Genomic DNA, 25,716 nt, shown 5'->3' on the forward strand with positions numbered 1-25,716 from the left:
ATATCCATTGGAAGTTGTGATTAAATTAAGGATTGGTGCACAATATGGCTACATCAATTTGAGGGGTCATATTATGACTTGGTAATGATAGATATGAGGGATGTCCATGCTTCCCTAACATTCACTGTTGCTAAGAGCCTTAGGACAAATTTAAAATAATTTCTTCAAAGGTTATAGAAGCATTCTAATAATAAATGGCACCATCAGAGTTTAATTTATACATTGACTCAAGGCTATGGACCATGTGGCATCAATAAACATTTTAAATGGAGCAGGAACCAATGTATAATATGTAAACTTCCTGATTTAGGGTCAGGATTATATCCATGAAGAAAAATGGAACTATATGTGTATTTATCACATCACCTCAACACTGCTTGTGAAAGAACCTCACATTGAGAAGATATGCTTTTCTTGTGGTAATAATAGCCACCTTTACTTTCCAAGATTATTGGCAACCCATTCTTGAAAATCTGTGCCTAATTTACTGCTAAAAGTAACTTGTAATCCCAATCAGAAACCAGTTGATAACTTCATTAATATGCTACATAATGAATGCAAAATAAAGTAACATCATAAACTGGTGCTAATTTATGCAAAGTGGAGTTCAGCAGGAGACAGCAATGGCCATATTTCACCAAGATTATTCTCACCAATAGTTTACAAACATCAAGATGCTTTCTTTGGAGCAGTCACTTCAGTACCAATATCCAATGAAAAGTTGGCAACACCGCAACCTTGTCATAAACGAATCAGTGACCTGAAAAGGCTTGTGAGAAAAAATTGTTCAAAGGTTGAAAGAACGTTGTTGAGGTGCTATGCTCCAGAGGAAATGGAAGAGACACAACAATCTTCAAAATCATTCTAAGGGGAAAGTACCAATCTTGGAGCACCAGACAATCTGGTGAGTTTTAAATTATTATTTCTCCTAAGCATTTGCGTGTATTTATATTTACCAAGAGCAATGTTTAATGTTGTTTCTAAATTTGCAAAAAGAACTTACACTTCTCCTGTATTTGAACTGCTTGAGTCCTACAGTGTATTCGCATAGAATTAATGTTTTATATCTTGTCCCTTTTGTCTCCACAGAGGAGTTGCTGTTCTTCAATGTATACACTGTTTAATGTTAAAGGATTTGTCCTTCCCTGACTCTACCTGACAGGAAGGAGTTCATTACTGGGAAGGAGTCATTGAGGCAGAATTTCAGCTTTTCACCTGGATATACTTCAAACAACATGAAAGTTTGGTGGCAATTATTTTGAGGGAGAAAAAAATTGGTAGTTACAATCTTACAATGCTGCAACAAGTTGCAAATCTGGCCCATTAACTATCAGTAAACATAGAAATATATGAGGATGGCATTGTGGCTCTAGTTAGCACTGTTGCCTTAGCACCAGGGACCCAGGTTCGATTCCACCCCAAGGCGACTGTCTGTGTGAAGTTTCCACATTCTCCCCACGTCTGCCTGGATTTTCTTCGGGTGCTCCGGTTTCCCTTCACAGTCCAAAGATGTGTAGGTAAGGTGGATTGGCCATGCTAAATTGCCCATCACGTCCAGGGATGTTCAGGCTAGGTGGGTTAGTCATGGGAAATGCAGAATTACAGGGATAGGGTAGGGGTATGGGTATGAGTGCAAAGTCCTTCAGAAGATTGTTTTGACTTGTTGGGCTGAATGGCCTGCTACCACACTATAGGGATTCTATGCCTTGGATGGTCTGCTGTGAACCTCACCTGTCAGAAATAGTGCTAGCCATGATTTGCTGACCATTTAAAAGAATAGTTGAAAATCATGTGCAGTGTGTGACTAAATTTCCAATCGGTATTACTTCTGCAAAAGGTCCTCCTCATGGAATGCTCTGGTTGGAAACTATTGATCAGGAGTAGGGACTGTTTTTTCACTCTTTCATGAGAAATGGGCATTGCCAATGATAATGGGAACTGCAGATGCTGGAGAATCCAAGATAATAAAATGTGAGGCTGGATGAACACAGCAGGCCCAGCAGCATCTCAGGAGCACAAAAGCTGACGTTTCGGGCCTAGACCTCAAGGGTCTAGGCCCGAAACGTCAGCTTTTGTGCTCCTGAGATGCTGCTGGGCATTGCCAATGAAGCAGCTTTTGTTCCCAATCACCCTTGAGAGCAATTAAAACATACAATGCTGCTGTGGCTCTGGAATATGGTCAGCTGGACTTGATAAGGATGGTGGATTTCCTTCCTTTTTCTTACAATTGAGCATTGTTTTATGATCACTATTTCTGAGACTTGATTTTCAATTCCAGACTTCATGATTGAGTTTAAATTCCATCTGTGGCGAGGTTTGAACCCATTTCCAGATCAAAGCTGAGGCCTCTGGACTGTTAGCCCAATGACATCCATGAGTGGGTACATTTCTCAATTCTTTTAGTTCTGACTTTAGAAATTGGGTGGCATGGCGGCTCAGTGGTTAGCACTGCTGCCTCACTGTGCCCGGGACCTGCATTTGATTTCACCCACAGGCAGCTGTCTGTATGGAGCTTGCACATTCTCCATGTGGTTGTTTACTTGCTCGCCGAGCTGGCTTAATTTTGTTCAAATGTTTTGTCGCCATGCTAGGTGACATAATCAGTGGAGCCTCCAATGAAGTGGTGTGATTCTACTCCACTTGGAATTTATACAATCTGGTCTGTTAAGGTGAGTACTGTAATTTCCGGTTTTGATCTGTATGAGTTTATATATGGGGCCCAATTCTATATGTTTGTCGATTGAAGGGTGGCCTCTAGCAATTCCCGTGCGTGTCTGTGTTTGGCCTGAGCTACTAGGGTTACTTTATCCCAGTTAAACTGATGGTCTCCATTGTCCAAGTACACCAATAATAAGGAGAATTCATTGTGCCGTTTTGCTGCTAGCTGATGTTCGAGTATTGTGATGGCTAGTTTCCTTCCTGTCTGTCCGATGTAATGCTTGTGGCAGTCATTGCATCGTATTTTGTAAACCACGTTGGTTCTGCATTTTGTGGGAATGAGGCCTTTAATCCTTGTAAGTGTCTGTTGTAGATTGGCTGTGGGCCTGTGGGCCACCATGATTCATAGTGGCCTTAGGAGTCCTGTTGTCAGTTCCGATATATTCTTGATATGGGGCAGTGGGGCCAGTGTGTTTGCCGACAAACACTTACAAGGATTAAAAACCCCATTCCCACCACATGCAGAACCAATGTGGTTTACAAAATACCATGCAACGACTGCCACAAACATTACATTGGACAGACAGGAAGGAAACTAGCCATCAGAATACACAAACATCAGCCAGCAGCAAAATGGCACAATGCACTCTCTGTAATATCTGTACATTCAGACAATGAAGACCATCAGTTTAACTGGGATAAAGTAACCATAGTAGCCCAAGCCAAACATAGACACGCACGGGAATTGCTAGAGGCATGGGCCTGCACCCTTACTTCAATCAACAAACATATAGAATTGGACTCCATATATAAACCCATACAGATCAAAACCGGAAATGACAGTACTCACCATAACAGACCGGACAGTATAAATTCCAAGCGGACTAGAATAACATCACTTCATCGGAAGCCTCACTGATGATGTCACCTAGCATGATGATGAAATGTCTAAACAAAATTAAGACAGCTCAGCAAGTAAGTCAACAACCTCACCCACAACCCGGGCTACAGATCTTTGCCAAAACTTTAAACATCCTCCAAGTATCTGTGTGGATTTTTGCTGGATGCTCTGGTGCTCTTGCACAATCCAAAGATGTGCAAGAAAGGGGGGTTGGCCATGCTAAATTGTCCATTGTGTCCATGATACACAGGCTAGGTGGATTAGCAATGGGAAATGCTGGGTTACAGGGATAGGTTAGGGTTTGGGTCTGGGTGGGATGCTCTTCAAAGAGTCACTGTAGACTTGATGGGCCGAATGGTCTGCTTCCACACTGTAGGGATTCTATGATTCATATTACCTTATCCAACACTGGTTCAGCTGGAGGTGCCTCAAAATTCATCAGTTCTTCATGTAAAAAAGCAGGCAAATAAAAAGATAACAAGAGGAAGATACCAAATTAATTAATAATTTTATGTCCCATATATTGACATTTAAGCTCTTTGTCCTTCTATGCATTGAACAGTCTAAAGAAATGATGTTATTAAACAAAGACTGTATCAGTTCAGTCTTGAAACTGTAACCCACACTATTTAGAGAGGATTAAGCACACCAAGTAATTGGATCTTAATGATCTGCTATTTACTCTTTGAGCATGTTTATTATTGTAGTCAGTGCTGAGCAGTGCAAGCAGTAACCCAACACTATTTAGAAGTGATTAAGTATCGAAGGGAACTGCAACTTAATGAGGTGTGAACTACTCAATGAACACCTGTTTCTGCCCAAAGTAGATGACGTACATGACATGTGGTCAGCAACAACTTAATAATTACATGTAATGAAAGTGGTAAATTGGCTAGTGTTTTTGAATGATTTAGATGTTTGTTTGGCATAAAGGGCTGTTGTGGTGCAGTGGTTATGTGCTTAACTCTGGACCAGAAAAACTGAGCTTAAGTACTAACTGTCCTAGAGCAGGAGCAGGAGCAGGTTGACTTAAAATAATAGATGATTGCCTGATTTGAACATGGTAAGATGAAATGCTGGGGACTACACCTAGATGCTGAATGAGGCCATTTTACGTGTTCAAGAATGTGATCTAAGGCACACAGTTGCACATTGCTGTGGTTCACATGAAAGTATTTAGTTTGGCCAGAGTTAATCGAGCATATGGGCTCTTTAGTTAATCCATTGCTGTAAAATTAGTAACCCTCCTCCTTGTTCGGAGGTGCAGCCACTCAATTTTTAGGGAAAACTGAAACCTTTCTGTGGGACCAGCGTATGTTTAAATGGTGGAACATCATTCAATGGACATGACATTCAAAACCCTACCAGCTAACTTTATTGACTTTAATATGAACAAGACACCATGAGCTGGTTGTTTTTGGTATGAGGACAAAACTGTTGCTTTAGTTTAAATATTTTTTCTGAGAAACATGATGTACTGGTAGGAATTGCACTTATATTTGTGTCATGTCCATATCATTTATACATTTGTACAATATATCTAAAAGTAATGAGGATAACGACATTTAAATGTATTCTACTTTTATAATGAGTAATAACTTATTCATTTGTAATATTTTTCTAGTTCTATAATAAAGTAGTCCTATTCTACTCAATTATGCCTCCTGTGTTTATTTTTAAATTCTCTCTTCATTTTCTATCCATTCTCTAAGCTAGTCTTATTCACACATAGCTTGATTCATTCAACAGATGTTGAAATGAAAACAATTTCTCAATTCTTTTATTCAGTTTGGCACAATTTCGCCTGGGCTGCTGAAAATCACATTTTACTTATAGAAGATATCCTCCCTGCCTCCCCAGTAGCAAAAACACAATCTACGTTTATACTATGGATGTTCATTCTGAACAATACAATTTTGTGACATTCATCTTGTAAAGCATAGAAAAGATGTCTATCAATCACATTTGGATGAATGATGGCTGCTCACACTTCATTACATCAGAGTTGCCTGTTTTCAATACCGCTGTATTTTGAATAATTAGAAATCATGTCATCTCAGTGACTGCTGTTAAATTAAGGCTTACTTGAGTGTGACTAGACCATCCAGGTAAATCAGGCTCATAATGATTGCCTGGCTAAAGATAATTGATTCTATTCCCCAATAATTAGCTTAATTGCTCCTTTTCATCCAACATTCTTAAAATTTTAACCATCCTGTTGAAGTGATGGATGAAATGTGAATTGGATTTTCCACGACTAAACAATACTTTTTTTTAACATTGCCTGGTTTTGGTGAGTGTTAAAATTATTGCCGAGTGCACTATTACTCACATATGTTTCAAAGAATATGACCAACAATCAATCAGCCTGTCATTAAATTTCATCATGAACTGCTTCAGAGGTCAGGGGAAGTAGAAACAGTTGACGATTAATTTATTAATAAATTTTACTGAAATCCTCATTCTTCTTGAAATTCTATACCCATCTTCTTGAATGCCGGACTTGTCTACTATAGGACTTTGGCATCCTTTCTCTGCTCACAATATACCACAAATGTCTAAATGTTGTCTAAATGTTGCTACAGGTTCTGTTTCCGGTCAGTCAGCAGTTTTCTCACTGACTTTATAGGCTGCCATCCGATAAAATAATTTGATTTGCATGACCTTTTGATTAATAACCTCCATGGTCTCGCATGTTCATTTTTTTTCCCCTCTGGGGTCTTGTGCCACTTAGATAACAGCTTGAAGGAGACTGCAAAAGCTACTTTTATCATCTCAAATACGATACTTTGGACTTTTGCATATCCCAACCTACTACCTTCCCCTGCCAGGTCTACCTCCTTCATCCTTTTGTTGACAGCAGAACCTCAACCTCGTCCATCTGTCTGGATTTTCCTTCCTCAATCTCTCTGTTTTCCTCTCATCTTTTAAAAACCGTATCAAACTCCAACTTTTCCATTATTGCATTTAATAATTACCTTCCTGCATCTGTTTTTATTATCACTGTCTTTGAAGTCCCTTGTGGCAGCCTACTCGCTGGCTGTCCCCGACTCAAAACAGCTATACACAATCACTTTTTCCACAAAGATGTGGCCAAAGCTTGACCTTATGTTCCACTGCTATCTTTGTTGATGATTGATTCATCAAGCCACCAATCTCAACTGCCATTTTCACTCTTTCAATATGAGCTGTGGAATTACTATCCCATTTTGCTGAGACTGCTGCTGTACAAATATCTGGAGAAGAGTGTGGATAGCTAACATTAGTTCAACCTAATCAGGCATCTTAGAATTCCTGGGAATTGAGCTCTGTGGGAACTAATTTTAGTCTCAAAACAACATCATCATGTTTAATGAATGCTAAAATAAGAGAAAAAAAACCTGAAAACATTAGTTTTATGCATGAGAAAAGGTTAAATGAAGGATGTGCAACAAGTCATGATGTGCAATCTAGGAACCGTATCCACCATTAAAAGTGTTTTGAGAAGATTTGTAAAGATTAAGAGATAAACAGTAAGACAGGTGAATTTGGAAAACAAATTCCAGTAACTAAGGACGAAATAATTGAAAGCCTCATTATTAATGAAGGTAGAAATGAGAGAAGATACACAAAATGGAATAAATTCAAGAGAAGGTGTTTGCCTTGAGGAAGCCCCCAGACCTTGGCTGAGGCAAGGTCACAAAGAGTTTAAAGATGATAATAAGATCTTTGAAGTCAATGCTTTAAGAGCCAATAAGTCAATATAACTCCCCAGAGATGGAAATAATGTGAAAATGTAGTCTCTACCAAAGTCAAGTCCCATTCAGGAACAAAAACAGAAGTTGCTAGCAAAGCTCAGCAAGTCTGGCAGCATCTGTGAAGAAAAAAATCAGAGTTAACGTTTCAGTCCAAAACGTTAACTCTGATTATTTTCTTCACAGATGCTGCCAGACCTGCTGAGTTTTTCCAGCAAATTCTGTTTTTGTTCCTGATTTACAGCATCCACAGTTCTTTCAGTTTTTATTAAGTCCCATTCAGCTGAGTCTGAACAAAATTATTAACAATGAGGAAAGGATTGAAGGCAGGTTGACAAGCAAAAATGCAAAACACAAAGTGGCTTGGTGAGAATTTAACATAGAGCTGAGGTGTGACAATACATTTAAGAACTTGAGGAGCAAAGAAATTTCAAAGTTGGGTGCTATTGGAAAAGACAAATGTGAGTAGAGACTTCTTGAGGATAACAGCTTTTAAATGCACAAAAAATGGTATCTGGGAAATGAGGGAGCCAACAATGAGTTAATTATTAATCATAAGTTCTTCTGTTGGAATGTAATAAATCCCTTTACGGTCAGCAAACCCAAGTTTTGTATCAAGAGAACCATTGTGGTGAATTTCCATGGAAGCATTCCTGCTCAATTATTTAGCTTTAGTCAAAGATGTATGGAAATACTGGAAGAAGTGGTGCTTTCTGTCCAGAAAATATGTGGCTCTTAGTTACAGTGGACGAACAGAGAATCATATTGGGAATTCCGTTCTCCTAAATTTAATCCCCTATTCTTTGCTTGCATTAGTGGATTGGTGATGAGGAATGACTGAAGGAAGGGTAGGTTCCTGTGAATGAGATCTGGAGGCAGCATAAGAAAAGATTTGGAAATAATTTTGCTTTAGCTGTGTTTAGAGTCAATGAAGTAAGTGATTAGAGAAAAAATTAAGGAATTGGGTTTTTGTTTATTGTAGGCATATGAATAAGCAGTAATCTGTACTTCTCATATAAGGGGGTTACAAAAGTAACTAAACATGGGGGAGATACGACTAGTGACCACACAATTCTATTGGCCCAGTGTTGTGAAATAAGGAATGGAGACAAAGTGACAATTATTAACCAAGATTAGCTAGAGCCCAGTCACCTAAATCTAAGTTAAACCATTGGAAGGAAGAACCAGTTAGAGTAGTACTTGTGAAAGAGAGTATGTAACTAGGGCAGTGCTATCCATCTCTGAAACAAGAAATGAACAGCTTACTTAAGAATAATCTGTTTAAATATACAACATAATGCAAATACATTGTTTATACAACTTTCACTTTGAAATACGAGATAAAAAGTTCAAGGGCCAGATTTTTTTTGTATCTGCCAACTTTCCAGCAAAACTGAGGTAGGGCTTAGAGATATACATCCTGCTCTCTTCCATTTCACAATGGAAGCACAATGGATCATCTATTCTCCCCATGTTTGTGGACCAAGCAGGTTAAACTTAAATGAGAGAATAGCTGCCCTGAACTTATTTCTTGGCAGTTACCTGACTTAATGCTAGATGCAGCAAGTTAAGTTAGGTCTCAGTATTTAGTTGTTAATGGAAGTCTCCTTCAAGGTAATTCAGCTAATTTCAGAATTCTCAGCTCTAACAACAGTGAGAACAATTTTGACCAGAAGAATTATTTCAAGTAGCAATTATTTCCCTTCTTCTGTTCTGCCTAGTCCGTGAGGCCAGTGGAAGCAGCTGTCCGCTGTCAGTCTGTTGAAACTCCTCAACTCCCCAACCTCCAGTACTGTAATCATCTAAAAGTTTGGTGACGGATTGAGGCATCTTTGTGGTGAGATGACTGTCAAACAGAAAATCTGAGTGTAAAGTTCAATAGTTTTGTGAAGATTTGAGGCCCCATGAATATTTTCCAGTGTTTGTGCTGCCAGCAATTTTCTCTCAGTGGAAACGAAGCGAGAACATGAAGTTGACAAACAACATAACATGATCTGTTATGGGATTGATTAAACATCAGTCTTTGCTGTGTAAAATAAATTTTCAAGATTGTGGGCACAAATACAGGCAAATGGCAGGGCAGAGGTTTTTGACACCAAAACGTTGGGTAGGGGAGGCAGGTGAAGTCATGGAAATACCAACACTACTCAGTATGCTAGTTTGCTGACCCCACTTCTGTTGTCAGCCATTTTGGGCCAGGTTCAGGCTGCACCATGGCTACTTGTACCATGAGACAGTGAACTGATTGGATTTATTAAAAGCCTTGTTGAAAGTCCTGTAAAGAGGACAACTGAAAAAATCCCAGTAGACCTGTATTTTCACAACACAAAATGGGGCTGTTCAACTGCCCGGTGGGGCCATTGATCCAGACAGGCTCACATACTTAATTGTGTCCAGGTGTAAGTGCAGGCAAAGTAGGTCCTGTTAGAGGGTTTCCTCCAGTCTAACCCATGCCACCTCGCCCCACTACCATGTTCCAGAGTGGTGTGAGTGGCTGCTTTGTTATTAGATGTTTTAAAATATTGCTGATTATGTGAGTTCAAGTCAAATCCCCCTCTTGGTTACCTCCTCTTTACAAAGACCTTCCATTTCGCTTAAGCAGGCAGGCCTTGAGAAACAGCTGTTTATTGGACATGAAAAAGGTCCTCGTGCCAATTTATGGGCATTTCATCTTCCAGAAAATCCTAGCACAGTGACTATTTCTTCCTGGAGTGGATTTCAAACACAGAAGAAGTTCCAACTTCTATTTCCTGCCCTCAACACAAAATGCCAGTTGAAGAGTGTTCTGTTGCCTAGCTTAGATTGTTCATTCAGTCTGAAAATTCTGTGGGCTAAAGCCCTAGCTTTTCACAGAAGATTATGTTTCCAACTAAAACTGTTATTAACATCCTGATCTTCAAGGAAACTGATACATTTTAAAAAGAGGCTTGAACTTCCAGTTATTATCTAAAGGAATGATGAAAGAAGATTTCAAATTTTCAACTTTTAATTTTAGCAAATGGCTAAAAGCATTATTGACTAAATCCTATTTTCGTTTTATGGGCAACTTATACCTTAAACCTCAGAAAGTAATGTTCCGATTTATACTTAATACTCATTCCACTCTCTATAGAATTTCAGTTCTTTTAATAAACTGCCCGCAATTGCTCCCAGCTGCCAATGGATTCCCTAGTCCCAGTTTTGTAGATTAATAACTTTAAGGGAATATTTTCTCCAACAGTACTTTAATTCCATCAACAGCAGTAAAATCTGTTCTGGTGATTCTTCTTCCCGTGGGGTAAACATCCCTGAATCCTTACAAGCTTGCAGAATTCTTTGTTCAACGAGAAACCATTTCACTGCTGTGGTAGCTTGCATCATTCATCAGGCTATCTCTTGACTGACCACAGGACTGCCATCTGCCAGTGATATTCCTTGATTTATAGAGAAACCTGTAAACTGTTTTCAGTAAAGCTTCTCTGCCGTCTTCATTGTGCCATGCATGTTTGGCAAAGGTATCTGCCCAAATAAATCAGCAGATGCTTCCACTTATGTCTGATATTATTGTGTGAAATGGGATATGTATGGATTCAACCAGTTGGGAGCAGGATTGATCTTTGTGGATTTGTTTGGATAGCTAGGGTACGCCTTTTGTGGTTAAGAACTGTATTGGATATAATCCTGGGAAACTTCTGATAAAGGTCAGGTTTCCCTTGGGAGATGGAAGTTGCCTTTTGAGATTTCTAGAAGTAGGTAAGATTGAGCACAGTGCATTAACACATTGGTACTGTCAAGCTGAACTGTTAACAGAACTGTCAAAAGGAACCATCAAACTGAACTATTACCTTAGAAATCACGGGTCAGACAGCATCCATGGAGAGATAGCTAGCTAACTTGAAGTCACTTCAAATCTAGTCATCTCGACTTGAAACGTTAGCTTGCTCTCTCTCCATGGAATGTGCCTGACCTGCTGTGATCTCCAGCATTGGTTGTTTTCAGTACAGATTCCAGCATCTGGAGTGGTTTGCTCCTGACATATTACCTTCATTGGTAAAAGCAAATGTCAAGCTGAGCTATCAAAAGAAATGATCAAAATGAACTATCAGGGTCAACTGTCAAAATCAACTAGCATGCTGAAATGCCCAAAAGAAATAACAAGCCATCAAGACATTTAAAATTTTGCCCCTTTAGACATTGAAGAAAAATTGTGTGAATCCAGCTATTGCTTGCTATTTCACACTGTCTGCCATGCTGCATGACTGATTGTGTATCCTTACATTATCACAGCCAGGTGCCTGAAATTTCATAGTTTGATTAACTCTCCAAGTGATTATAGAACTCTTTGATTTTAATTTGAATGCTTGTTCCAATAAAGTTTAAATATAAGTTTAACATAGTGAGTTTAAACAAAGAAGTCTATTAATTTAACTGGTAAATTGTTCAATAACTACTCAGGACCTTTATTTCACATCAGCTCAGCATGACCTCTGAGGTACATCCCTAGCTGATACTAAGCGTAAGGAAAAAGATTGGTGGGTGAGGGTATAGGTTGCGATAAGTTCACAATATGTGCATAAAGGCTACAATGGGCCAGGTGTTTGGTTAACAGATTAAAGGCTGAGCGACCATGGGGGTGGGTGGAATGATATTTATTGTCACGGAGAGTGTCAGGGGCAATGGGGTGGCTAGAAGACAAAGGTGGGCAAGTAGAGTATGAAGGGTGTGGTGGGAGGCCATGAGGAGATATGTTGGCATTATGAGTGTGAGGGCTGGAGAGTGGTGAGAAGTGGAAGGCTGTTTTTCATTCTAGTGCTTTTTGGAAAATTGTTGACAAAGTGCTGGTGCATGAGGCAGACCTTTTCTCAGACCATCCCTGAACCTGGCAGTGTCTGTGCTGATTCAAGAGTTGCTCATGGATTTGTGAAGTCAGAAATTGACTTTGTGCTTCCACTGCTGAGCCTCCATGCTTAGTCATTGTAAATGTCTATCACTGCCTCTTGTCCGTCCTGGCTATCAGTAAGACTATCTGATCCATCCACTGATCTCGAAGAATCAACCCATCCAGTTTTGATATCAGGCAGACTACAGAATAGATCACACGATCCATGTTTATTTATCTTAAATTTACATAATTCCTAAATTGTAATAACCTAATAAACCTCATCCCTTGAACATTAGACTCAATCTTGAACATGAAATGAGTTTTCTCTGAATGTTTCCCTGATTGTTCCTTTATCTCAATGGTTTCTGTGACTGTTGTGCCAGAAATGCTGGAGAATGAACAAAGAACAGTGCAGCACAGGAACAGGCCCTATGGCCCACAATGATTTTAAATTTTTCCCGCAATACTTTTATCTTACTTTACTTATCTGGAAGTTACACATTTTTCCATCTGTTCTAATTTTCAGACTAAATTTTCAAAAGAGAAGTGAAAGGTCATGTTGATTGGCATTTCCTTTAACAATGTTTGAACTTAAAACATTATGTTCTGATTAAAAGTGCCGATGTTTTCGAATGCTGAATTTACCTTAGAAAGCCTTTTCAAATTGTGAACATCCAGTTCATTCGTTGAATTATGGATTAATTGGATGCTCAAAGCTATAATATTTAATTATTAGAGCTTCCACATCTACCTGATTCAATTAGTACATGATATTAAAATTATATCTGGTTGAGCTTTACATATTCACAAAAACAATTATATTTTGATGTAAATAAAATAGGAAAAACTCTTTATAAATATTATTATATCTGCATGCTTATCTTTCTTGTAAGAAAATGTAAATACTATTTTACCATAAAATTGACTTTCTACGTTAAAATCCTACGTGCAGATTCTAACAGTATACAAATCCTTTAATGATAAAATTTTCTCAATTTGGAAGTGCACTTTTTGGAAGGCCGAATGCTTATTACATGCTTCAGATTTTTAAAAAAATTTAAATGAAATGTGCGATGCAAATTGCCCTTCTAAAATGTAAGTCCCCATGGGTTGAGCTGTTGGTAGTAGACAATTGTATAAATGAAATCAAATCCCAAGGCCTGCCAATTAAATATCATGCCCTTTTTACACTTTTCGGTCTATCTACTAATTGTCGCTGAGAAAGAATGACAAAGAGTATTGTGTGGAACTGCTTGTTACATTTCTGGCATGTAAGGCATTTTAATGGCTGTTACTTTTGCCCATGGTGATCATCTTAGACTATGCATATGCAAACAACTTAAATTTTATAAATTTAGCAGCATTTCAAATGTTGAAATAGGAAACGGTTCCCTTTCGTTGTTGCAGTATTTACCTGTCTCGAGGTATGGTTGCCTCCCTGCTATATAACACTGTCACCCTATCTCAGAGTTCAACGGTACATAAATCAGATGGGCCAATGGGCCAATAGGCTGAGGATTGGCAGAAGGAGTTTAATTTAGAAAAATGTGAAGTGTTTTATTTTGAAAAGGCAAATCACAACAGCACTTATACAGTTAATGATAGGGTCCTGAGGAGTGTTGCTGAACAAGGAGACCTTGGGATACAGATTCATACAGGTCCTTGAAAGTGGAGTTACAGGTAGACAGGGTAGTGAGAAAGGCGTTTGATATGCTTGCCTTCATTGGTCAGTGCATTGAGTACAGGAGTTAGGAGATCATGTTATGGCTGTACAGGACATTGCTCAGACCACTTTTGGAATAGTGCATTCAATTCTGGTCTCTCTGCTCTATGAAAGATGTTGTTAAACTTGAAAGGGTTCAAAAAAAATTACAAGGATGTTGCCAGGGTTGGAGGGTTTGAGCTATAGGGACAGGCTGAATAGGTTGGTGTCATTTTCCCTGGAGTCTCAGAGACTGAGATATTATAGAAGTTTATAAAATTATGAGGGGCATGGATATGGTGAATAGCCATGGTTTTTTTTCCCGGAGTAGGGAAATCCAAAACTAGAGGTTTAAGGTTTGAAGGGAAAGATTTAAAAGGGACCTAAGGGCAACATTTTCAAGAGAAGGGTGGTACGTATATAGAAGGAGCTGCCAGGGGAAATTATGGAGGCTGGTGCTATTATAACATTTAAAAGGTATCTGAATAGGAAGGGTTCAGAGTGATATGGGCCAAATGATGACAAATGGGACTAGATAAATTTAGGAGATGTGGTCAGGATGGCACGTTGGACCAAAGAATCTGTTTCCCTGCTATTTAACTCTATGGCTCTATAATTGAGAAATTTGAAATGATATCTTAATGCTGCCACCTCTTCTATACATAATAACTTTGGTGATTAAAGCAAACATATATCTTACTATACCACGTAGTTGTTTACATGACCTTAATATGTCATGTTGAATTATAACTCATTGCATCTCTATTAATTAATGTTCTTAATTGATTATATCATTTGTCATTGATTATATACATGATAATTGACTGAACAGGAATGGTTATGTAAAAGCAATTACCAGTAGTAACCTTGTCACGGAGATCAGAGAAGATAAATCACTGTAGCTTATTCATTTGATGAAGCTGCAATTCTAACATTGCCCACAATGTGTGATATCTTTCCCCCCTTTTTAAATTATATGTACAGCAAACTGGTGTTGCAGAAATGACCAGAAATTGTTGTGGCTTGTATAATTAGCTAAAGTGTGACTAATTAAACTGGACTAATTGGATTGCTCTTTCATAAAAGCTCACACAAGCAAAATAGCCTGAAGAACATTTCTTCGGCACTATGAGGTTCAATGATCCTATCACACCTTATCAAATAATTCAAAATATTGCAAAATTCTTCAGATTTTATGAGTTACTGTTTTCATGTAAAAAATGTGTGAATCATTTTCCAACAATCAAGACTCCTCAGAAAGTGATTAGATGAATTACAATTTTAAAAAATTTTTTGGTACTGTTGTATGAGGAAGAACAGTTGAGCAGGTTTCTAGTGGAACTTGCTGATCTTCATTTGACAAGTGGTACAAGATCTTTATCTGACTGAATAAAAGTGGTTGTGTAGGTGTTGTAAGTTTAGGTAATGATTATGATTAGGTAGGTGCCCAGGAAGAACGGAATTCCAGGACTTGAGTGCCCTGGAAAGTTCAAGAGCATCTAGGTACAAAGATGAGAAAACAAAGAGTTTAATATTCCAACTGTTTGAAGTTCTGGCCAGAATGTCACAAAATAACTAGACTTTTACGAGGCCTCCCTTAAGGCATTGACCTCCTGCAACAAGCCTCAAAACTACCCTCAGAATTTCCTGGATGAATTAGTGGACAACAGGTTGATTTCTGCCAGTAATCTGTCTTGTGCTGCTGTAAACTTTAGTCTGTTCTGCTTTAGGAGAGTGGTAAGGGTTAGATCAGATAAGGTAACCAAACTAGTGTCCTCCTGCACAAGAATACTTCTGTGATTCACAGCACTATCATTCCCATTCACCGGGGATTCTAGACCATTTTCTGGGTCGTATTCACTGATGTGCAGGAATTTTTACAACTTATTTGAATGGTCCTTCCAACTATCACACTGGTACTAGATTCCAACTGAGGAACATAATCCCTCAACATATTCATCCCTGACCCCATACCTGCTTGTATGGGGACTTCAAAATAATGAAGCCTAGAAGCTACAGCTAGAAACTGGTGGAATGGCCAAAGGATATCAGAAATTACAGAAATAGAACAGAAAATTGGCCTGTTTCATATTGGCCAACTAATCCATTGAATTGGTATTACATTGGAATGGTGTGTTTCAAATCTACCCCATTGAACTTGAAAAAACTTTTATACAGTTTTTTTTCTCAATTATTGCCAGCGTTGTTTGTTGCTGCTGACTCTGTGTAATATTTAGAGACTGCATGTACAGAACTCTAAACCTGAACCAGGCCTCTCCTTTTGTAAGTATAAAGTTTTTTTTATTGACCTGGATTTTCTATTACTTTAAGCTAACTCTCTGATGTTAGGGTGGGGCATTGGAACAAGCCTTTGGAAATTTATGGCAATTTCTACAATCCACAAAGCGACCTTCCCCTTGCCCAGCTCCACTGTAACTTTGATGAAGCAACATGGAAATCCTCAACAAAATGAAGTAAACATTGCTTACATTGCTACTTGGATTTTCTGTGGTTTCACTTGGTGACAGAGGAGAATAACCATATTACTTCAACCTACCCTTCTTAAAAAAAATTATAAACCACAATTGCATTGCAGGAATCATTTTTTTTTCTCAGTGAATCACAGGTGTATAAGAAAGAAAGAAAGGTACAAGAACACATTAATTGAATTCCGAGTGTGCTTCTATCCTCGAGCTGATCTGAATAGTAAAACGAGAAATGAGGGCTGTGTTGACAGGTTTGATTTATCTGTGAAGGCATGATCAAAAACTATGATAGCACTAGAGGCTTATTTTTGCCTTTAAAAGGAAGGACATTTGGAGGCATTTGTGCAAAATAATAGAATGCATTTAAAAGATCTGAGAATTTGCATGACTTCCATACTTGACATATTTGATGGTGATGTGTGCACAAGGAAATGGTAATGTTCATTTTTGTTTTGCAATTACCTAAACATATTTCTGATCTATTTCAAATGTGTCATGTCATGTGTGCCTGCTTGAGTATGTTTAACTCTTTTTAGCATTGGTGTGTTTCTTCAAAGTAAATGCAGATTAGAGTAAATTTATTTATATTTGTTCTCTTTTGTGTAACTGATGTGGCTCCTGGAAAATATTCTTAACTGTACTTGATGTTGCATATGGACACATGGAAATTGATGGGCAGAAGAAAGACCAGCAGATGCTGTACATTATGATACTTGAAGCATCAAGACCAAGCACTTTCTTCCTCTGCCCTTGCATTCTCCATAGGCTGCTGTCATGTAATTTCTCAGGAGGCGCAAGAAAATACCTGGACGCGATAATGAGAATTATTCTTGGGAAAATTACTTTCCTATCCCTGCGAGCTCTGGAGATCATGTGGAATAAGTATTATCAATAGTGCCACTTACTGTCTATAAGGTGTGATCTATGCTCCAGTTAGGAACTGGACTGGTTGCTTCATAAAGGTTTGTAGAAAGTCTGCAACCAGCAACGTTGCATGCACATTACATCAAACATTTGTGACCAATGGCTATTGAACTCTATGTTTGAACTTTTACAATACACATTTTCTGTTGTCCTATAAAAAAATTACCATGGAACTCTTTTGGAAGGCACAAAAACAGTCTTGCATTTATAAATCACCTTTCACAATATCTGGACATCCCTACATATATATATATATTGCTGCATTTTGAAGTATAGGTCTTGGAAACATCGTAACCTATTTACAATAAGTCATGGGATAACCTTTAACAGATTATGTGTTTTAGTGATGTTGGCTTAGTGATATTGACCAAGATGCTGAATCCGAGATATGAGTGCTATGTATGAACCAAGGCTGACGCTAATTTATTTAAATTTCTCGTAATCTAGTGCCATGTGTCGGCAAGTTGGAGTAATTTAGAATTTTTGAACTTAGCTCCATACCAAGTCAGTGCAGATGATGTGATTGCAATGCTTTTGGTAGTCAAGCTGCTAAAAGAAATGTTTTCCAGCTTGCTCTGTCATATACAGATTTGAAAAACATTTTGTTCAGGAGTTGTTAATGAATGGATTATATGGGTTTATTTAATTTGAAAAATGGTTTCAGTTAGATTCACAAATAATAGCAGTTCAAAATTAGTATTTGTGGGCTAAGTCTTTAAGCTTGATCAGATCAATCACAGATAACAACATCTGTGAAAATTTCCTTATATTACTGAATTCATATTCCCTTCCATACCTCAATCTCATTTCCACCTGTCCACATTCCTGAAAAAAAAACTATACTCAACTCACCTACAACTGCATTTTCAAAATCTCTTTCCTGTGCTGTTCACATGAATATTTCTGTAGATTTTTTAAAATTGTAGACTCATTCCATTTTTGATACCCTAGTCCCTGATGAAACCATTAGATTCTCTCTCTCTCTCTCCCCATCTCCCCCTCCCCCATCTCTCTGTGTCTGGCTGTTCTCCTTAAAATGGCCTTTTTTGACACTCTGTTCAGTTCGAGAGATGAGATTAAAATGGGGGATAACGAGTTTTGTCATTCACCATCAGTTCAAATGGGCTGCATGAACCATGATCGGGTACCACTCTTCCTGTGATCATTCATAGGGGTATTTAAATGGTGGACAGGCTTCAATGAGACAGGAGATGAGCTATTTGATGTAGAATTCTATCTTACTGCTTGTTTCCTTCATTATTTGAGAGTCATCAGCCTCTTACCTGCTTTTGGGGCAATAATGTTTATGAGACTGATTCAATTAAGTTTCTAGGCAATGGGAACCCTTAAGATAGTAAAAATGGGGCATTCAGCAAATGAAATACAATTGAATGTCATGAATCAATAGTCAGATTCTCTGTCATTGGAGATGGCCATTGCCTGGCAATTGTGTAGTACAGATATTACTTGCAACTTCGAAGTCCAAGCCACGATATTATACAGCCCTTGTTGCATGCAAATACACATGGACTACTACAGTGTGTGAGCATTTGTGAATGGTTTGAATGCTGTGCAATCATTCATGAACATCCTGACTTTTAACCTTATGATGGTCAGAGACTATTTTATGAAGCAGCTGAGGGAGGTTGGGCCTAGAATGTTCCGCTAAAGAGGTACACTGCAGTGATATCCTGGGGCTGAAATGTTTGACTTCCAGGAACCACAACTGTCTACTTATTTTGCTATGTATTCAAGAAGGAGTTACATATAATTGTTAGTGTTAAAGGGATCAAAGGGAATATGGAGAAAGAGGGATCAGGTTATTGGGTTGGATAATCAGCTATAGTCATACTGAATGGCCTAGTCTGCCTTTTATTTTCTATATTTCCATGTCTCCAACCAGTTGGGAAATTTTCCTCGGATACCAATGGATGTAAATTTAGCTTGGGCTCCTTCATCCACACTTGGTTCTGTGCTGCCTTGATATCAAGGGCAAGCATTCTCATCATACCTCCAGAATGCAGTGCATTATGCAGGTTTAAACCAGAAGTTGTAGTGAGGTCAGGAGCTAGATAGCCACGGTGGAACCCAAGCTCAGCATTATTAAACAGATTCTGGAAAAAGGGTGCAATTTGGAAGCACTGTCAATGACATCTGAACAATCCTCCACAAGGCCAATAGAAATATAACTATACTGGCACAGTTTGCCCAAGGACACAGCTAGTTCTGCACTTAAGATATTATCAGGGTTTATATGTATTGCTGCATCGAGTGTTTCTTAATATTATGTAGAGTGAATAAAATTGGCTGAAGATTGGTATCTGTGATGTTGGAGACTTCTGGAGGAGGTCATGTTATCCACTTGGCATTCTGGCTGGATGCATGCAAATACTTCAGCATTTTCTTTTGTATTGATGTACAGGGTAGACCCATCTGTGTTTGTGGTCCCTTATCCTGCATTATATGTTCAATTGTCCACCACCATTTGTGGTTGTATATAGTATGCAGAGAGCTTTAAACTGCCCCATTGACAGTGGGGTCACATATGTCTGTATATTGCATTCTATGTCCTCTCTCTAGCATGCTATAGTCCACTGTTATAGCTTCATGAGGTTTAGACCTCATTTTGAGGTATACAAGATATTGTTCTCATTTTGAGTCAGAGAGTCATACATCATGGAAACAGGTGATAGGGTTAGTCTATAATAGTCCAAATAGTCCATAACGACTATAATCCCAAACTAAACTAGTCCCACCTGTCTGTTCTTGGCCCATATGCCTCTTTATCCAAATGTCTTTTAAATATTGTAACTGTGCTTGTGTCCACTACTTCCTCTGAAAATTCATTCCACACACGAACCACTCTCTGGGAAAAGTTGCCCCTCATGTCCTTTTTTAAATCCATCTCCTGTCACATTAAAAATGTGGCCCTAGTCTTGAAAGCCCCCACCCAAAGGGAAAACACATCTATCATTCACCTTACCTGTACCCCTTATGATTTAAAAGCTTATATAAGATCACCCCTCAACATCCTACATTCCAGTGAAACCAGTCCCAGCCACTCCCTATAACTCAAACCTTCCATTTCTAGCAACATCCTGGTAAATCTTTTCTGAATCTTCTCCAGCTTGGTAATATCCTTCCTATGGCAGGGTGACTTGAGCTACTCATTAATCCAAAATCTTCCTGCAGTATTAAGATCTTCTGTCTTCTTTCCTATATTGAAAACTATCTTCTGAAGCTGCTCTCCCTTCTCCTTCACCCAAACTTCCAATGGTAAGTTTGAGGAGCTCCTAGACTCCATTGTAACCATCTCATCTGTTGCTTCTTTAACTTTCTTTACTTCTACTAGTCCACCGATCAAACTCCTTCTAAAGTTTCTGCTACCCCGGCCATAAGTTTACACCATTCTCTACTTTCTCTCCTATCTTCCCTCATGTCCTCTGCAGATCATTTTGGTCATTAAAAACACATATCTATTTAGATAACCAAAATATCATTTGCAACTACTCCTTTTCCCTCTTTTGCACTATTGCATCTGGTCAACACGGATCTACCTGTGGCCTCATATTTCTCACTATATACTGCCTGTGAGTGACAACATCCAAAAACAGAGCATTCTCACACATATGCTGATAACACCCAGTTCTAACACACCGCTTCCTTTCTTGATCCTTTCGCTGTTATTTATTGTCCCTCTTATTATCCATATGCAGTACTGGATGAGCAGAAATTTCCTCCATGTTGGCCAGAGTAAACCCATTGTCTTCAGCTCCTGCTATTAACACTGTTCCCTATCTATAAAACTATTCGTCTTTGTCTGGCATGTCTAAATCTAAACTGGACTGTTTACAATCTTGATATCATATTTAACCCACATTGGGATTTCAACTATCAAGCCATCACTAAGACTGTCTATTTCTATTCGTATAACATGATTCAACTCAGCTCCACATCACTTCATCTGTTATTGAAACACCCGTATCTATGCTACCCCTAATTTAACAATCTAATGTGTATAAAGCCAGCCTCCAACATTCTATCCTCTGTATGCTTGAGGCTATTCTCAGCTCTGCTGTCCAGATACTGATTCAGATCAAGTCCCATTCACCTTTTTCCCCCGTGATCAGTGATCTACATTGATTTCCATACAAGCAAGGCCTCAAATTTTTACCCTTGTCTCTTCAGTCTCTCTATCTCTGTAATCTCCTTGAGCCTCACAAAGTTCCAAGATATCTGGGTTCATCTAATTCCAAGCTCTTGAACAGCTCCAATGATCATTTCTCCACTGGTTGCCATGCTTTCAGCTGCCTAAGCCCTCAGCTCTGGAATAACCTTTCTCAACCTTTTAGCCTCCTCACCACTTTTTCTTCCTTTAAGACACTGCCTAAAACCTACCTTTTTCACCTAGTCTTTGACCATTTGTTCTAATACCTTCTTATGCAGCTCGCTAACAAATTCTGTTTCTTAACGCATCTGTGAAGTTCCTTCCAACAGTTGATTCCATGACAACATTAATGTAATTGCATGTTGCCATTGTGAAGCTCTTTGGAAAGAACAGAGGTGTAGGAATGATTAGTCAGCTTTTTTAAAAAGGCACATTGAGAATAATGGCCTTTACGTTGTCAGATTCTGCAATGTATTAAATGCTTCATGTATCAATATTATTGAAATGATTCATCGGACAAGCATTCAGACGTGTTAAGGTTTCAATAACCGAGTATGAATTACGTTTGAATAGATTTATATGGACCCATAAAATTTGACTTTGTTGTGGAGAAAGTGCAATCATAATTTCATTCATCAAGGTGAAAGCATTGCCTTCATGTTAGGAGGCTTGTGCAGTTGGAAGTAAACTTCTGCTTTTAACATTTTGTGATTTTGTTGAAAGGTAGCTCTTTTCTAAGTCTGGCAAGTAGAAAGGAAATCTCACTAGAAGTCGAATTCAATGAACAATGGAGTTTAATGTTTTATTTTAGGTACTCAGCGCCGTCGGCTGATTCCAGCCCCTCTGCCTGACACTTCATCCTTGGGACGAAAGCCAGCTGGCACCACTGGACAGTGGGTGGATCTGCCACCTCTGCCAGGTACCCTGAAGGAGTCATTTGAAATTAAGGTTTACGAGATTGATGATGTGGAACGGTTACAGAGACACAGGCAAGAGGAAAATGAGGTCAGTACATTTAGTACAACAAGTTTAGACAATCTAAATTATGGTATCAGTGAGGAATGGCTGCTTAAATAGAGACAGAGCACAATTACATCCAGGAGATTGACTGCAATTAAATTACTATAATTATTAATTTTACAACGCATATGTTGGAGTGCCCTTACAAAGAGGAGATAAAAATAATTACTGTTCACAATTAATCATGCTTAGCCAGGAGAGATGGTGTAAGTGAAGAAAATCTATGAATATATTATGAATGAACCTTTACAGTCTTTGGCTGCTGTATCAAACTTTATAGCCATTCTGCACTAGGATCATTAACTCCTTTACAAATGAAAAAAGGTGTGCTTTTTGAAATTACAACACATCAGCAATATTGTAATCTGATTTGTTCCCAATTAACTAAAGATTATGCACAATATCCGTGAACATTTTTTGACAGAATTTATCATCCTAACTTTTTCTCCTTTCTTTTTCAATCTTTGTCATTAATGTTGTAGGAAACTTTTCAAGATGTTGATAAGGTGAGGACCTCAGCACTTTTCTCCCCCTTGATGCAGGTTGTTTTCTGTTTCAGTTATGTAAAATAAAATATAGAATGTAAAATTCAAATGATTTGCAGCTATCTTGTTTCGACTGCAGCAAAGGATTATTGCTTTTTCTCCTGGCAGGGCCTGTTGTACTTTAACACAAAACTGAAGATCTTGGAGAAACGACAGCAGCGTATCAGAGAATTAAAGGAAAAGCATGAGGTATTGATGAAGGAACTGGAGGATACAAAGAGCAGACTGATGATGGATCCTGATAAATGGAAATCAGAATGTATGTACAAAGAATAGTTTCCTCAGCACTACTAACAAAGCACAAGAGGGGCATAGGGGAGATAGGAATTTATCCTTTGTATAAATACAAGTTAATTTACTTTGTTTTACAATCAAAATGCAAATACAAATTTAACCAGCAAGTAAATGATGATACACTGAGTGTGAAATTTGCACGCATGTTTAAAACCCCAGGAGTAAAACTGTAAAGATAAATAGGGCATGCCTAAATGATTCCCTGGCTTTTAAAAATAATCAAGTCACCACACATCAGTGGTTCCAGGTGCAAACCTCTATCTGGTAAGCATTCACTTGTCAATAAATAAAGAACAAACTGAGGATTTTATGTAAATGCGATCAATGCAACTAATCTTGGAACCAAGAATAGTAAATTGTTTCACAGAGAATGTGCTGCCATGCAAACAATGACAAAGAGCAGCAAAGGACTACAGCTTAAACTCGGTGATTGCACATTCAGTGGACGGACAAATATTCTTCATCTCGGGCAACATTAATGCTTTGGAAAGAGAAGCCTCAAATGTAGTGCTGAAACTAACATCAGCAGCTTTTGTTGCGATATTTTTGGTAAATTCCTGGTTCTTCGCTGTGGGGAGAAAATTTTTGTCATTCTAAAAAAATAAATATTGATGCCAGATTTAACTGTGTGGAAGGGTAAACGTGTTGTGTTGGAAATAGTCTGAAGAATCCTTGGCCCCTGTTGTGAGGATTCACAAGAGAATAGGGATCAATGACCCTTATGCCTGACACTGCTAGATTATTTCGGCTCAACTAACAGTAATAGCTCTTGTCGCTGTAAGGGTTTGCTCTGAGAACCCCAGATAGGACCTTGGTATTTATGATGATGCAGTGAGAGGGGTAAGTGCCATCGGTGCCTACAAATAAGCTGAGGTGAGTGTGACCATGCTTGGCAGCAAGGCTGCATTTGACCAAGTGTGGCAGCAAGAAACTCTCGCAAAATTGTAGTTAATGGGAATGTGGGGGGGGGGTTTCTCTGCTCTAACCAGAGAGCTTCATGGGACACTGCTACAAATCACTTTGGGACGTGGTAGGCCATGACTCTGGTTGCCCACCTTTGTGGAATCTGTTGGAGCTGTACTTAGTATAAAGGAGGATAATTGTGGGTTTTGGAGGCAAGCCGTTTGAACTCCAAGACATGCCTATAGACTTTCTCAGGGTAGTGCCCTTGGCCCAGCCATCTTCAGCCGCTTCATCACCCTCAGTATTTGCCTTCACCATAAGGCCAGAAGTGGGAATGTTCACAATGACTGCACCATGTTCGGCACCATTCGCAACTTCTCAAGTACTGAAGCGGTCTGTGCCCAAATACAGCAAGACCTGGAAAACACACAGGTTTGGGCTGACAAGTGACAAGGAACATTCATGCTATAAAAGTGCCAGGCAAAGGCCATCTCCAGTAAGAAAGAATTGAATCATCACCTCTTGAGATTCAATGGCATTACTATTTCTGCGGCTCCTCACCAACGACAACTTGGGGTTTAACAGTGGCTTGAAACAGCAGGTCAGAAGCTCGGAATCCTGCACAGAGTGACTCACCTCCTGATTCTCCAAAGCCTGTCCAAGATCTAAAATGCATAAGTCAGGAGTGTGACAGAATACTTTCCACTTACCAGGATGAGTGCAGTTCCAGTGGCCTTCGATTTAGTAGCAAATTACTGTAGCTGCTGTAATCGTTACTGCAAACAAAAAATGCTGGAAATCACAGAGGGTCAGGCAACTTCGGTCATGCAGCATCAGAGCATTGAACTCTGATGAAGAGCCATCTAGACTCAAGGTGTTAGCTTGCTCTCTCTTCACTGAAGCTGTCTGACCCTCTGTGATTTCCAGCAATTTTTGTTTTCAGTCTAGTGGCACTCAAGAAGCTTGACACGATGAAGGACAAAACAACCCAATGGATTGGCACTGTATTTAAAAAAAAAATTCACTCCCATCACAGTGAGGCAACAATGTTGCACATGCAGAAATTTACCAAGGCTCCTTATATAGTGCTTTCTCAACCCAGGAATACAAACATCTCGAAGGACAAGTGGCTACATGGGAATACCACCATGTGCAAATTCCCTTTCAAACCACACACCATCCTGGAAGTGCATAGCTGTTCCTTCAGTGTCACTGGTTCAAAATTCTAGTACTCCCTCCCTTAAGACATTGTAGGTCTACCTACATTTCTAAATGGACTGCAACAGTCGAAGAAGGCAGCTCACATCCACCTTCTCATGGGCAACTAGGGATAGACAGTAAATGCTGCCCTGTCAGTGATGCCTATATCCTTTGAATGATTCAAAGGAAGTAACCAGAGAGCTGCACGGGAGGCTGCTACAAATCACTTTGGGATCTGGCAGGCCATAACTCCTGTTGCCCACCTTTGTGGAATCTGTTTCTACTTCTAAAATACTATTTTGTTTTGGACAACTAGATTG

At 38.9% G+C, this 25,716-nt stretch overlaps 1 protein-coding gene across 3 annotated transcripts in view; it reads left to right on the forward strand.

The window, feature by feature from the left end:
- The window catches only part of kif26ab (kinesin family member 26Ab), a 220,319-nt gene that overhangs the window by 189,271 nt on the left and 5,332 nt on the right, over positions 1-25,716 (forward strand). For all 3 annotated transcript variants that reach the window (XM_048538072.2, XM_048538073.2, XM_048538075.2), the window contains 3 exons: positions 22,246-22,439; positions 22,937-22,960; positions 23,108-23,258. In XM_048538072.2, coding sequence (XP_048394029.1) covers positions 22,246-22,439; positions 22,937-22,960; positions 23,108-23,258 — 369 coding nt within the window. The remainder of the gene's footprint in view (positions 1-22,245; positions 22,440-22,936; positions 22,961-23,107; positions 23,259-25,716) is intronic.

Source organism: Stegostoma tigrinum, chromosome 10 (genome assembly GCF_030684315.1).
Source record: "Stegostoma tigrinum isolate sSteTig4 chromosome 10, sSteTig4.hap1, whole genome shotgun sequence".
NCBI classification, from domain to species: Eukaryota; Metazoa; Chordata; class Chondrichthyes; order Orectolobiformes; family Stegostomatidae; genus Stegostoma; species Stegostoma tigrinum.